The sequence below is a fragment of the Ornithodoros turicata genome, chromosome 9, assembly GCF_037126465.1.
Source record: "Ornithodoros turicata isolate Travis chromosome 9, ASM3712646v1, whole genome shotgun sequence".
Classification (NCBI taxonomy): Eukaryota; Metazoa; Arthropoda; class Arachnida; order Ixodida; family Argasidae; genus Ornithodoros; species Ornithodoros turicata.
The window spans coordinates 30,401,923-30,414,761 of NC_088209.1; the positions used below are offsets into that span (position 1 = coordinate 30,401,923).

Sequence of the window (12,839 nt, forward strand, 5' to 3'; positions counted from 1 at the left end):
GTCGAGCTGATACTTCGTTTGAGTATTGAGCAATGTAAAACGTACGGCCTCGTTTGTAGCCGTGACCTTGTCATTGGTGTCACGTGGTGACACCAATGCCAAGGTCCAATCGTTTTGCAAGAGTGCATGGCACAACAATGGTTACCGTGTTTTCTGAAGCCAGGTGCACGGTTAACTACATCCCCGCTCTCGTTGGCCGCATCCTTCATTCATTCGTCGCTTAACCTCTTCACTCCGCACGTATTATTGATACATATTGTCTGCAGGAAGCATTTGTATAGTGCACTACACTCTAAAAAAAACATAACTTTACCGCATAGCACGCTGTGCGCCAACCTTTGCCACGAATGTAATGGTTTCTTGTTGTATCTCTTGGTCCACATGTTGCGCCCGTTATGGCCTTATTACATTATTATTTATTTGTTACAATACTTGTTAGTATTTGCTTACTTGTTTGAGGCAATTTATTTATTTATTTATTATTACTTGCTCATGTCCTTTTAGTCCAAATATCTGGGAATATCTGGAAAATTCAGATAAACACCTTGCAAATTTTCACACGTGGAGACTTTGAGGGGTCGGAATTATTGCCATTTGGAGACGGCACAAAATACAGGCCATCTAGTGCAGTGTAATCTAGTGCACTGCACTGAAAAGAAAACCCGAGACAGAGGAGAACACAGAATCTGTTGTGTCATCCCTATGTGTACCTCTGTCTCGGGTTTTTCATTTCTTGTGGTTATATCATATAGTGAAACTATGGGTGCTACACACTTGTTTATTGGTAGGGTATCACTGCAGCAACAAAAACACATCCTTTCTTCCTTTTTTGTTGTTGTTGTTGTTGTGTGTATAGTGCTTATGCCATATTCTGCTTAAAGCGATTGCTTATACGTTTTCTGACCACGACCGTTTCAACTTCGCAGAGTTTTTCTCCAGTTTGGAGAGGGGCGTCTGTTTCTCCTTAGAAATCTCACTGGGTCATGAAGTTGAAATTCACTCTCGCACTGATGGCAACAGCATGCAGCTGAAAATTTAGAGGAAACCACGTTATCTCTTCTATTCCTAACGTGAAAAGCCCACTCTAATTATTATTCTTAGCTTCTTCTTCTTCCTTTTTTTTTCGTGTGCCGCATATGTCGTAGCATAAATCTTACAATGGCCACAGGTCACTTTCAATCCTCACCGAAATATTATAATTGGATAATATAATTGAATGAAACGTACACTAGTACTTACTGGTAGTTAGTGATTAAAGCGAATGTGTTGAGAGAAGCCCTATTTGCATGATGTAGTAGGAGGCAAGCGAGTCTGCGAAATAGACTTCGAGGTAACACACTAATTCCTTGAGTAGGAGGAAGAAAACGAATACTATATTGAGATATATCTCGTTGAGTGGCGTCCTTGCGTGTTGTTATCGATGCTCTTCTTCTTCATACGCAAAGCATAAAAATGAATGAATTTTTCGCGTATTGAATGCTTTTATTTGTGTACATTGATAAATACAATGTGGGAAAGTCACAGAACAAAATGATGATAGAAGCAGTTTGTGCAGCGCAATATGTCACTTTATACATCATGTGTACATATCATATATATATATATATATTTATACATCACGTGTCACTTCCTATTTCCGTGTGACTGTTTCTCTTTCTTCTTTCTTCCCTCCTTATTTTAGCATTCCGGCTTTTAAGATATTAGGTAACCAACCATGAGTTTGAATATCGTCGTACCACCACCATGAATTTTTCTCGCCTTCATATAGGTACGCATATCCTTACCGCCTTGGATTTACGTCAGTGGACCAGCGCTCGCTCTGGAGGTCTTCGAGCTCGAGCGAGGTCTCGAGGTCGAGGTTGTGTCCAACGGCATACCGGGCTGTAATTTCAATGCATTTTCTACCGCACAAGTGCCGGTACGTGCCTGTGCGTTGCTGTTGGAGTAGTTACTCCGTGCATATATGATTCTGGAAATACCGTTTTCTTTCTTGGGACACTCTCAATGGACGTTTAGAAATGCTCTCGGTGGTTCATTATGCTTTCATCTCTGGACATGATGTCTTGATAGTAGGCATGCATAACATGCGATAAACGCTCATGAGTATTTAACGTAGAACGGTACGCTGTTCGGCCTGGGGGCCTTTTTCGTTAAGGTAGGCCGAGAGTTCTCGGAGAGACGGGTTTGTCTTTAGCAAGGGTCTTTCACGTTCCGGTGTCCTCCCCTATTACTGTTACCGGACGGTGCTATGCACAAGTGAACGTCCCACGGTTCAGCGGAAATCCTTTCACGCAAGCGATCGCTTCAGCTGCTAAGTCCCTGTGCGACGAAGGTCAACTCTTTCAATATCGTGGGACACACTGTAATAGGACACACTGTCGTCACTTGCGCCACATGTGCCACCTTTAGCATAAGCTCCACGTAGCGATTATATACCCTCAGTATTTCACCAATTCTTTATATTCTTCATGAGAATGCTTTATTCTCTCACTCGTTCATTCCGTCCTTTGATGTAAGTTGATATTGTGAAGATCCCGATCACGCTCATCCCTACCGCTCTCACCATCGCGCCTTACTGCGCGCAATTCATTCCCGTTTCAGCAGTCATCCTAACGGCTCCGCCTGTGACTGCGACTGTGTCTACTTCCTGCCTAAGAATATTAATTAAGAAACACAGAGGCAAGACACGTTTTTCTGAAATAAATTATGCTTTATTGTAACCACATGGCTGGCATAGTCGCCTTCAGAAAACTTTTCATACTTATTATTAGACGTCTGTCCTGTCTTAGTGTCTAAAATGCGGCCTTCGAGAATCATAATCATTCGTCTTAGGAGTGTATTTGAAAACTTCGTACTCGTATTTAGCCGAGGTAACCTCCTTGCTGGAATCCATGCTGCGACCCGCTGGCTCCACCTGCCTGAGTGTTGTAACGGTTTCCGTGGCTTCCCTGTCCAAAAGCCGAGCTTCCACCTTGGTTGTGGCTTAGTCCGAAGGACTCTCGGTCACCGTACGTCTGACTGTTGCCGTACCTCCTACGGTTGGATCCACCAACGTTGTAGTTGAAGCCACCTTGCCCGTAACGGTTTCCGGAGGCTCCCTGGTTGAAACTTCCACCTCGGTTGAATGAACTGCCACCGAAGCCGCCACCGAACCCTATGCGACCTTCGACGTCCTTTTTTTCATCTTCTGGAGCCGGGAGTGCAATAGCCAGGCTGAGGATTGCCAAGGCGGTGAAGAGAAGGAGCTAAGGAGAGATAGAGACAAGCGGATGAGAACGGAGAAGCTTCGATTATGACAACCTAAGGGTTATGAACAGACTTAGATAATACTCAGGAGGGATGTTGTGGAGAACGCCTGGAACGTATACATCACCATGCACTATGTGCGTGGCAGTTTAACCATACTAACTGTCCCTGTCCTCCTTCTCGCTTGCTACCTCTCTATCCTCGCGTTATCTGTCCTGATAGTTTAGTTCATCATGCCTTTCTCTTCTCGAGATCGGTAGCAGATGTCCCAGGGAGGTAAAAAAAAAATTGAGATACAGTCGTCGACAGAGGCGTCGGTATGTTACCGACTCATCGCGAGCATGAACCACGTTTATAGCTATATCCGCTGCAAAAATGGAGTCCTTGAATCCCTTAGGATGAAGTCAAAGACTCACCAAACGGTTCATCTTGCGCAGTTCGACTTTGCCTCTTGATCTCTGAACCAATGTGTGGTGTGAAGCGAGTCTGTTCTCGATATTTTAAAGCGTCCGTCGGAAATTTCCAGGGAAGCAGCTTTGAGCGAGAGAGGGATTTCCGTCAACCCCAGCTACTACAGAAACCCATCGCCTCCTCACTTTCAGTTGCAAAATTCTTCCATTTAAAACTCTAAAAGTGTGAATGGCATCGATTACTTTCTTTTATTAATGATTCCCTTCGAAACGAAACGTCAGTATCATTGCGTTTCGAGATCTCCACATCATTATCCAAGAAAACCTGACGCTCAATAGATGCTTAAAGGTAGTGTAAAGCAGCACCGATCAAATGTCATTTGGTGTGGCTATTCGATAGTCCAAGCCACCAGGACAAAAACTGCGCAAGTTTCATTCCAATCAACGGTGCAATTAATTAGAAAATTACAATTAAAGATTACGGGTAACACTGTACTAGGTATTCGAAATGAATCCGTACTCCTGCCAGATACGGCGGCAACCACATTGCATGCGTAGGACACTGGGCCCGACAGAACAATCCATAAACAGGGAAACTAATATTATGGTTACTAAAATAACGAAGTTCCGATGTAATAGTGTGTAATACCAATTTTCAATGTTGCCCGCTGTACAGGGGGTTGTTTCACACCAGGCGTCGCACCGCTCCACTACGCCGCATTTTCCATGGCAAATTAAAAATATTTATAGCGCGTTGTCGGTCGTATGGTTCCGCATATGGTATTTAGGAGCAACAAAGTCTCTAGTCACATCACCGGCATATCATGCTTGTCTACTGATTTACAGTACCTCTAAATAAACAGGTCACTCATGTCACATGTCACATGTCAAAGCTTTTGTAGAAGCCAATATAGAGTATACATGAGTGTTGCCCGACATTCAATTGTAGTCCCAGTGTCTAGTCTTAAAAGTCCTAATAGAGCCCCAGCTCCTCTATCCCTCATTGAGGTATACATATAAAGCCTATACATACAGTAGGCATTCCATACACGAACTTCAACATCAAGCTAACTTGGATAGTATAATTCTAGATTTAAGACAGAAGACTGCTTTGTTTTTTCAGTCAAATTCTAAAGGGTGTACATAGAATAACCGTACAGACCTATGCAGAACCTGTTAACTCGCGTTCGACGAGACATACTTTCATATCGAGACTTTCAAAGAACCTCCTTCGAATAGACTCTTTCAAATATTATTTCTTTACAGGTACTACATACATGATTGGAATGAAGTTCCTTAGTCTATAACTCAATATCAGGTGCGACAAATTTTGAGTAGTTTCTTGTGGGGATGCACGGCAATTTGCCTATACCTGATGTGAAATACACATTGGACTTATGTGGGCATTTCCCCGTGTGCTCTTTATGCAGCTTACTCCTAGGTAAGCACCAACAGAGGGCTTGTAGTGTATGCAAATAAATGTCAGTAACCACGTCTCCTACGGTACTTGTTTCATGAGGAACGCCATGTGGCCTTATTACAAAAATAGGTACCACACCTTAAAAGAAGTCCGTATAGACACGCACGTTTCCAAAATAAATTAGACTTTATTCAACCATAAAGTTATATGTACAGTCTTTTGTTTTGCGGCTGTGATGATGATGATTGTAAAACAAACAAAAAACATAACATAGAGGTTGTAGTCAAGACGTTTGTACAAATGCCTTTGGAAGGAATCTTACATTCATATTAGTTCACGGCAGTTGGCGTCCCATACACAGTCGTCGTACACTGAAGATTAAAAAGTACACACTTTAGTGCGAGAACTTCAAAGCCGCGCCTCTACCATTTAACCCTGGAACCCATGCTGTCCATATTGAGTCCCAGAGGCCCCTCCAGCTTGAGTGTTGTATCGGTTTCCGTGGCTTCCCTGTCCAAAAGCCGAGCTTCCACCTTGGTTGTGGCTCAGTCCGAACGAATCGCGGTCACCGTAGGTCTCCTTGTTGCCGTAAACCCTGCGGTTGGATCCTCCAGTGTTGTAACCGAAGCCCCCTTGTCCGTAGCGGTTGCCGGAAGCTCCCTGGTTGAAGCTACCTCCACGATTGAATCCACTTCCGAATGCGCCGCCTCCGTGACCACCCCCAAATCCACCCCCGAATCCACCCCCGTAGGGCCTTCCACCGAATCCACCGAATCCAATGCGCCCTTCCACGTCCTTCGCGTCTTCAGGCTTGGTTTTTTCTACGGTTGGTTCTTCCTTGGTTTCCTTTTTTTCTTCCGGAGCAGGAGCCGCGAAGGCGAGGGTGAGGATTGCCAGGCCAGCGAAAAGGACAAACTGTGGGGAGATAGAGATATACAGTTGATACAGGAAACCTTAGATCTTCTCTTTACCCATCCATCCATCCATCCATCCACAGAAAGCCAGATTGAAAGGACAACAAGAAAATGAATAACTCCACTGATGCCTGCACGACGTAGACAAATAATGACAAAAGCAACTTAATGTCCACAGTTCAAGATGTCCTCAACAAAAAGGAGCACTGGCTCGGCAAGGTGTACAAGAATACACACACATAGGCTTGTGATGTTGCGTTCGGTTCCTGTCTTAGGGCAGTTAATTCCTGTCGGTTCCTGTCTTAGGGCAGTAAATTAGGGCAATGGTAAAGAACCAACTGCCAAACTAGACCACGGGTTACTTAGCAGGGACTGGACGCAGGGAACAATACATTTCCGAGCCAACAGTTTGTTGCTAATCTTGACACTTTGGTTTCCGCTGTCTATCACGTAAGGAAACTAACTATGATCGCGACGGTAATACGGATTGTGTTGATCATTGTTCATGCTCCGCCAGTACTTTTCCAAAGCATCTTATAATAATCCCTGTCACTACTATCAATCCTTCTTATGTTAATTTTTGTTTTGTACAAGTTTACTCTTAACACCACCGTATTCAGACTAATAGCTCAAATATAACATGTGCGTAAAAGTCATCAATGATCTGCAACAGTATAAACAACACCAAGAGCTAGCCGTGATAGCCTACCACGCATCAACTTGATAACTCACCAAGCGGTTCATCTTGAGTGGCTCGGTCGATGCCTGAAGTGATGTTTGATCTGCACTGGGCTACGCTCCTGCATTTATAAGCGACCGCTAAAAATGCTCTGGCGACAGCTACAGACAAGAACAGGATTTTCCGAAGACCCTCAAGTGCAGCAACACTTTCTCCCGTTCCCTCTCTCTCTCCTCGGAAGGGTTGCAAGGGCAGATCGGAAGGATTTTTTGTTTTCGGATGAACCAGAAAAATTGCGGACACACGGACACTCGGCGATTTTCGTTAGGTAACTCGAAATATGGGGTGTCATAGTATCCACGAGGTTATGACACGTGGTATTGTCTTAACTACGAACCTGGTTCCAAGTTTACTTTTTCCTCTCCTGTCTGAGTAAGGATAAAATTTTAAGCAAAGAGAGCACTTGATGACTCAATATGAAGTGCGAGGGCGCGTTAACTAGCGGTCCCGGAGCGCATGGATCGCGCTCCTTTTTGGTAAACGGGACATTTCCTTTTGCGGAGTGTGGTGCTCCCGCGCTCCTACCCAAAGGTGACGGCTCTATATAAAGCGCTCTGCTTCTATTGGGAGAGCAATTTTTGCCCCGCGCTGCATTCTAAGAAAAAGTAGGAGTAAAATGGGGAGCAATTGCCGCTTCTAGTCCCCTTGCTTGCAATTACTCCCCATTTTAGTCCCTTAACCCTGACATTTACTCCCCAAGGTTGGAAATAGTCACTGAATTTCGCAAGTGGACTCCTGAATGCAACAGCCTATGCGTAAATGTGTGCTCTTCGATGATTTCGTGGAATGAGGTTACACACCACCAGCTTTTGTTGCAACTTAGCTGACTTAGCAATTTTCCACTCACGCAGAGGAAAAAATAGGTAGAGGTTATTTCTTGCGAAACTGTGCCCTATGCATGTCGAAAGATTTTATATCACTCGACATATCACGGTTGACGGTTTAATTCAAAGAATTTTCATTCATGCACATGGATTATGTATCTACCTATGTATGTATGTACCTCGGACTCTTAGAATAACAGAGCGTGGAATTCAGTCCCCGGCCTGTGGCATTCATTTAGTTCCGTGCATTTACTCCCTAATGAGACTAATTTTTTGTGGCAACGCATTTAGTCCCCAGAAGGAGTGAAATTACTGCTTTTTTCTTTTAGGGTGTGAGTAAAAACTTTGATCCAGCTCTGCTAATGGAATGCGCCATCAGTGATATCGAGGCGCCATTTCGGCTGGACGTCCCCCACGGCCGCGCGTTTCTACGCCGTATCGGGGTAGGTCCGTCACGAGACTCCATCCAATGCGGATTGCTAGAGGACACTGAACATATACTGCTCGGCTGGGAGCGATTCGCAGCAGTCGTGAAGCTACCCGGGATGCCTTGGTCAGACGGCCCTCTTGACATCAAGAAGGTACTCGGTGACTGGCCAGCGGCGCATCGACGTGTTCCACACTCTGTGATCTCCTTCCTTAGGACTTTTGTGAAACGATCATCTTTTTAGACTCCATGGTAGTCAGGCTTCGCTACCATGAGGGTACTGGAGTAACCGGCCCAATGTAGAGTTGAGCCAACATCTCCATGTTTTTCTTTTTCATACCCACCAACCAACCAACACCGAGGGACCTAGGGGCGCTTTGCACACATCACGTGCACACGCAACGGCAGAGGCTCCGGCGCGAGGGGGACAGAGTGGATGCACATTTACACGTGGTGATCGGTCCAGCGATTGGTGGCGACCTTGAAGGGTGCTGGGCTGCTTCTTTTCGTGTTTCCTTTTCTCGGTATGACGCTTTCCAAGTGTGGATTACTGGAAGGGGAGAGGATTTCGAAAGGCTTCCTGGTGTACAAACTCAATTACTTCAAAAAATTAGATATTTGTTAGTGCTGAGTAATATTCTTTCCATCTGTAACGCTGAGAATATATTGCGGCGGATGTTACTTAGTAGGAAATAATGATTTGGAAAACTGAGAAGCAGGAATCAGTGTACAATTTTTGTCCCTCTGTGTCTCTTCTGTACACGCCTTCTGGTGCCATGAAGAGGGTACATGATACCCATTCTCTCCGAGAAAGAGGGGAAGCAGAGAAAGGAAATGAGTAAACGAGGTAATAAAATTATGGACTGCTGAGAAATGTACCGCCAGTTTGAGTAAACACATAAACTGATGAATCTATAATTTATGTTAAGCTTTGAAATGGAGGAAAGAACAATCATCAACCAACCTCCTCATTCATCTATAGCACCCGTCGGTTTAAATACTTCCTTGCTCCTGCCAGGGTACTTTCACGTCTCCTTGTGGGTAGTCACACGGAATCCTTTGCATTCACGCCTGTATTTGTGTATTTCCAATAGCAAATTGTACACGAAAGTGCCCCCACTCCATAGCCTAGCGGAATCCTCAAATATCCGGATCTGGGAAATATTCTCGTAGTACTCAAAGTAATCATAGTACTATGTTTTCCCCGGGCTTGACCATTTTTTGAGAACCAAGTGTAGGTTCATTTTTTTCTCCAGTACCTCAATTTTTTCTTCCCGCGGACTGTGATCGATTGGAATTCTCTTCCCCAGGCATTGGTCAGCATCACGAGTTTCCATATTCCAGAAACCTTGAAACTAAACTAAACCAGAAACACCTTGAAACTATAAGTGCAGCAATGGCTCCTCGCAATGGACCATTTCCATATTCGCGTCGCCCCTGGCGGCGGAACGTCGAACGTCGTGTCTTTCCCCTCAATAAACATGGTGACGCTTTTCGGACTGGTACGTTGCATGGGAAAGTAGCAAGAGAAGATTGGAAGAAGAATGCGGAAAGAGTGAAAGCGCATTGCGCTCATTACCGGTACAAAGTGTTGTCGTAGACCTCAAACGTCCGCGTAACCTTGAAACAGATTATCTCCCCCCAATGAACGTGACAGTCGCCCGCAGCTGGGTCCATAGGGATGTTTTCCATTCAAAGATGGCGGACGCAAGGGCTGGGCATGCGCATACGCGTTGTCGCAAATGGTCCATTCAACATCTTTCTGGCTCAGGATGGGGCTGTGATCAGCGTTCCCTGCTCGCCGTCCACGCGGCGTTGGTGAGGGCGACTGTGCTTTACAGCCTTACTATCCTGCACAGGATATCAACAACATCATTAAATACCCTTCGGTCCCTGTTTGCTCGAAGCCTTCGTCGCTGCCTCGGAGTTCCAAGAATGGCTGAAACACGGCAAGTCCTGGCTGAAGCTGGTGAACTCCCGGTTGAGGTCCTACGTGAACGTGAAACCGCTCGGCACTTCCTACGTTTGAGTGCTCACATTCCCCGTCACCCGCTTCCCAGGAAAATTCGATACCGCCTTGAAAGCGACTTCTATCGAGTAGCGTAGAGGACGCGCCAGACTCTCACTGGCTTTCGTAGCTAAGGACATTACTAAACCGCATCCCCCCACCCCCCACCCCGTTCTCTGCCGGTACCGCCGACTTTCGTAAGCCTTCCGAATCTTCTGGAAATAAAAGATCAGGTCCCCCCTCAAGTCCTTCGAACCAATTTTCACGCTGTGGGAGACGAGAAGTTTTCTACGTTTACAGCAGCATATACAGATGGTGCATCCCGAAACAACAAGTCCGCGTCAGCATTCGTCATACCATCCGAAGGCGTAGTGCAAGGACGACTCGTTTCACATCCAACCTCCTCAACAGCTGCGGAACTCTATGCCATCATTTTCTTCCTACAACACATCGCTCATTTTACCCCGCGGGTATGGGCAGTCTTCACAGACTTCAAATCTGCACTTCACGCTATTGAAAATTCCGGCATACGAGGCCCCTCCGCACCCCTAGTCACGGATATGTTAATGGCCTACCACACTGTCTACGCAGCAGGCCACATGCTAGTTCTCCAGTGGGTTCCAGCCCATTGTGGTGTCGTGGGGAATGAGCAGGCCGACAGCGCCGCAGAAGCAGCACTCTGGTATCGGAAACGGACCAGTATCGTTCTGCAGAGAGGAGACCGCCGTTCCATTCTGCGACGCCTCGTGACACTCCTGGCGTCCCGCCAATGGACAACCGACACTCTCCCCCCATCTATGTTCAGCAGAGTTGATCCAACGCTCGCTTTCCGCGTGCCACGAAACACCTCTCGTCAAGATGCTGCATTAATCCACCGAACGCGACTCGATGTGGACTTTAGAGCTCAGTGGCGTTACTGCTTGAGACAAGTTGACTGTCCCACCTGCTGCCACTGTGGTGCTCTAGAGGATCTGGAGCACATTCTTCTTCATTTCCCCTACTACCAACCTTCCCGAACCGCACTCTCCGAGTCTCTTAGTCAGCTGGACTCTCGCCCCTTCTCCCTGTCGAAAATGCTTGGTCCCTGACCGAATCCAGCCCAGCAACGATCTGCGCTCAAAGCTCTTTTGACATTTCTGGACACCATCGGACTTCGATGGTTATTGTGAAGGGGCTCATTATCTCATTCCCCACATCCCGACCAGCAATGTGGTAGAGTATCGCCTCTGGCGATGAACCTCCCCACACTCCGTCTCAAATTAAAGTTGTTGCTGTTGTCATATTCCAGAAATGCTCTGGCCGTATATTCGTATTATCTAAGTTTTCTCTTTCTGCGTATGTTGTGATATCCCTTCCAGATGTAATGTTGTATGTGTCCTTGAAGCACCACCATAAATAAATATATTGTCTCCGTATTTCGTTAACGACGACGAATGTTTGGCTCCATAAATCCATAACATTTGAAACATATCACACATAGATGAAGTGTATTTCAATAAATTAACATTTAATCAAAGATCTGGCACTGTATGTACAGGTTCGTGGGAGTGTCTTCGGGAAGACTTCCGTAGAATGTCGAGGACATGAGTACGGTCGTTGACGAGGCAGAATGGTCTTCCCTACCCGTAGAAGCCGTGCTTGTACCCGTAACCTTTTCCACCTACTCCACCTGTTTGAGAATTGCAATGGTTCCCGTAGCTTCCTTTTCGGAATGTGGAGCTTCCACCTTGATTGCTGCTCAATCCGAACGTCTCGAGGTCACCGTAGATCTGCTTGTTGCCGTAGACCCTGCGGTTCTATACGCCGGTGTTGTATCCGAAGCCCCCATGTCCGTAGAGGTTGCCAAATGCACCTCGGCTTAAGCGTTCTCCCTGGTCGAACACGCCGCCGTATTCTCCTCCGTATGGACCAACACCATATCCAATGCGCCCTTCAACGTCCGTGTCTCCTTCAGCCTTGGGTTCTTCTTTGGCTTCCTTCTTGTTTCCTTCTGCAGTCGGAGCAGCGAAAGCAAGGCTCAGGCTGGCCAGGCTGGCGAAACAAACAAGCTGTAAAGGTCTACATGTTACATATTCTACATAGGTCTGCATAATCGACATGCTTACTGCTATATATGGTTAAAGCAGAATACGTATAAAGTCGCCGCAAAGAGGCGCAGTAAACAACGTAGCAAAACATCTATCGATGAGCAATACTGCTATGGTGTCTACACATAAGAGTTAATGAGAAGGAACTGGTAATTTTGGTGCTCTCTAAAGACAAACGAAGAAGCGATGTCTCACGAAAAATCAACGACTTTTTAACTGCGCGGTGAATGCTTGTTATACACCGGGTGTTCTTTTTCTTCTTTTTCTTTTTTTTACTGTGAGATGACGACTCGAAGACGCGACACGTGTGTGCGAAGACGCTTCATGAAAGCATACGACCGCAGAACAAACAGGAGCAACACGGCCAGCCCTTTCAATCGTCCTTTTGCGTGCAAGCACAGGCAAGAGTGCTTTGACGACAATGACCCGTATGTGTTGCCAGCAAGTCTAAGTGAGCGGTTGTGGTTGTAAAAGAACCATAAACTGCTAAGGAGTAAGCAAATGCTTTCGCTCGGTGAGGACGAAGGACTGACAGCAAAATCGGTCTTGGAGTGGGGACAACTAGAGTCAGGGCTTAGGAGGTCGCGTGATGTCACCACTAGTTCTCACTCCTATCGTCTCCATCCAGTGCCATCTATTGAACACGGAGATGACCTTGTCCGGCGCACCTACCCAAGCGGCACAACATCTTGGCGCAGTATTGAACCAATATTGGCAATACTGGCCCAATTGGACCAAGATAGCATCAATATTGGGCAAGTAAT

General features: G+C 46.0%; 3 protein-coding genes across 3 annotated transcripts in view; 1 reads left to right on the forward strand and 2 right to left on the reverse strand.

The window, feature by feature from the left end:
* LOC135367879 (uncharacterized) overlaps positions 1 to 12,839 on the forward strand; it is a 137,803-nt gene that overhangs the window by 29,852 nt on the left and 95,112 nt on the right. The window lies entirely within an intron of this gene.
* LOC135367870 (uncharacterized) lies at positions 2,686 to 3,764 on the reverse strand. The gene is made up of 2 exons (XM_064600972.1): positions 3,663 to 3,764; positions 2,686 to 3,245 (listed from the first exon to the last, which is right to left on the reverse strand). Exons 1-2 carry the CDS (start codon positions 3,672 to 3,674, stop codon positions 2,862 to 2,864), a joined length of 396 nt encoding a protein of 131 aa, XP_064457042.1. The 5' UTR covers positions 3,675 to 3,764; the 3' UTR covers positions 2,686 to 2,861.
* LOC135367871 (keratin, type I cytoskeletal 9-like) lies at positions 5,244 to 6,829 on the reverse strand. The gene is made up of 2 exons (XM_064600973.1): positions 6,723 to 6,829; positions 5,244 to 5,991 (listed from the first exon to the last, which is right to left on the reverse strand). The coding sequence occupies exons 1-2, from the start codon at positions 6,732 to 6,734 to the stop codon at positions 5,506 to 5,508; spliced, it is 498 nt and encodes a 165-aa protein (XP_064457043.1). The 5' UTR covers positions 6,735 to 6,829; the 3' UTR covers positions 5,244 to 5,505.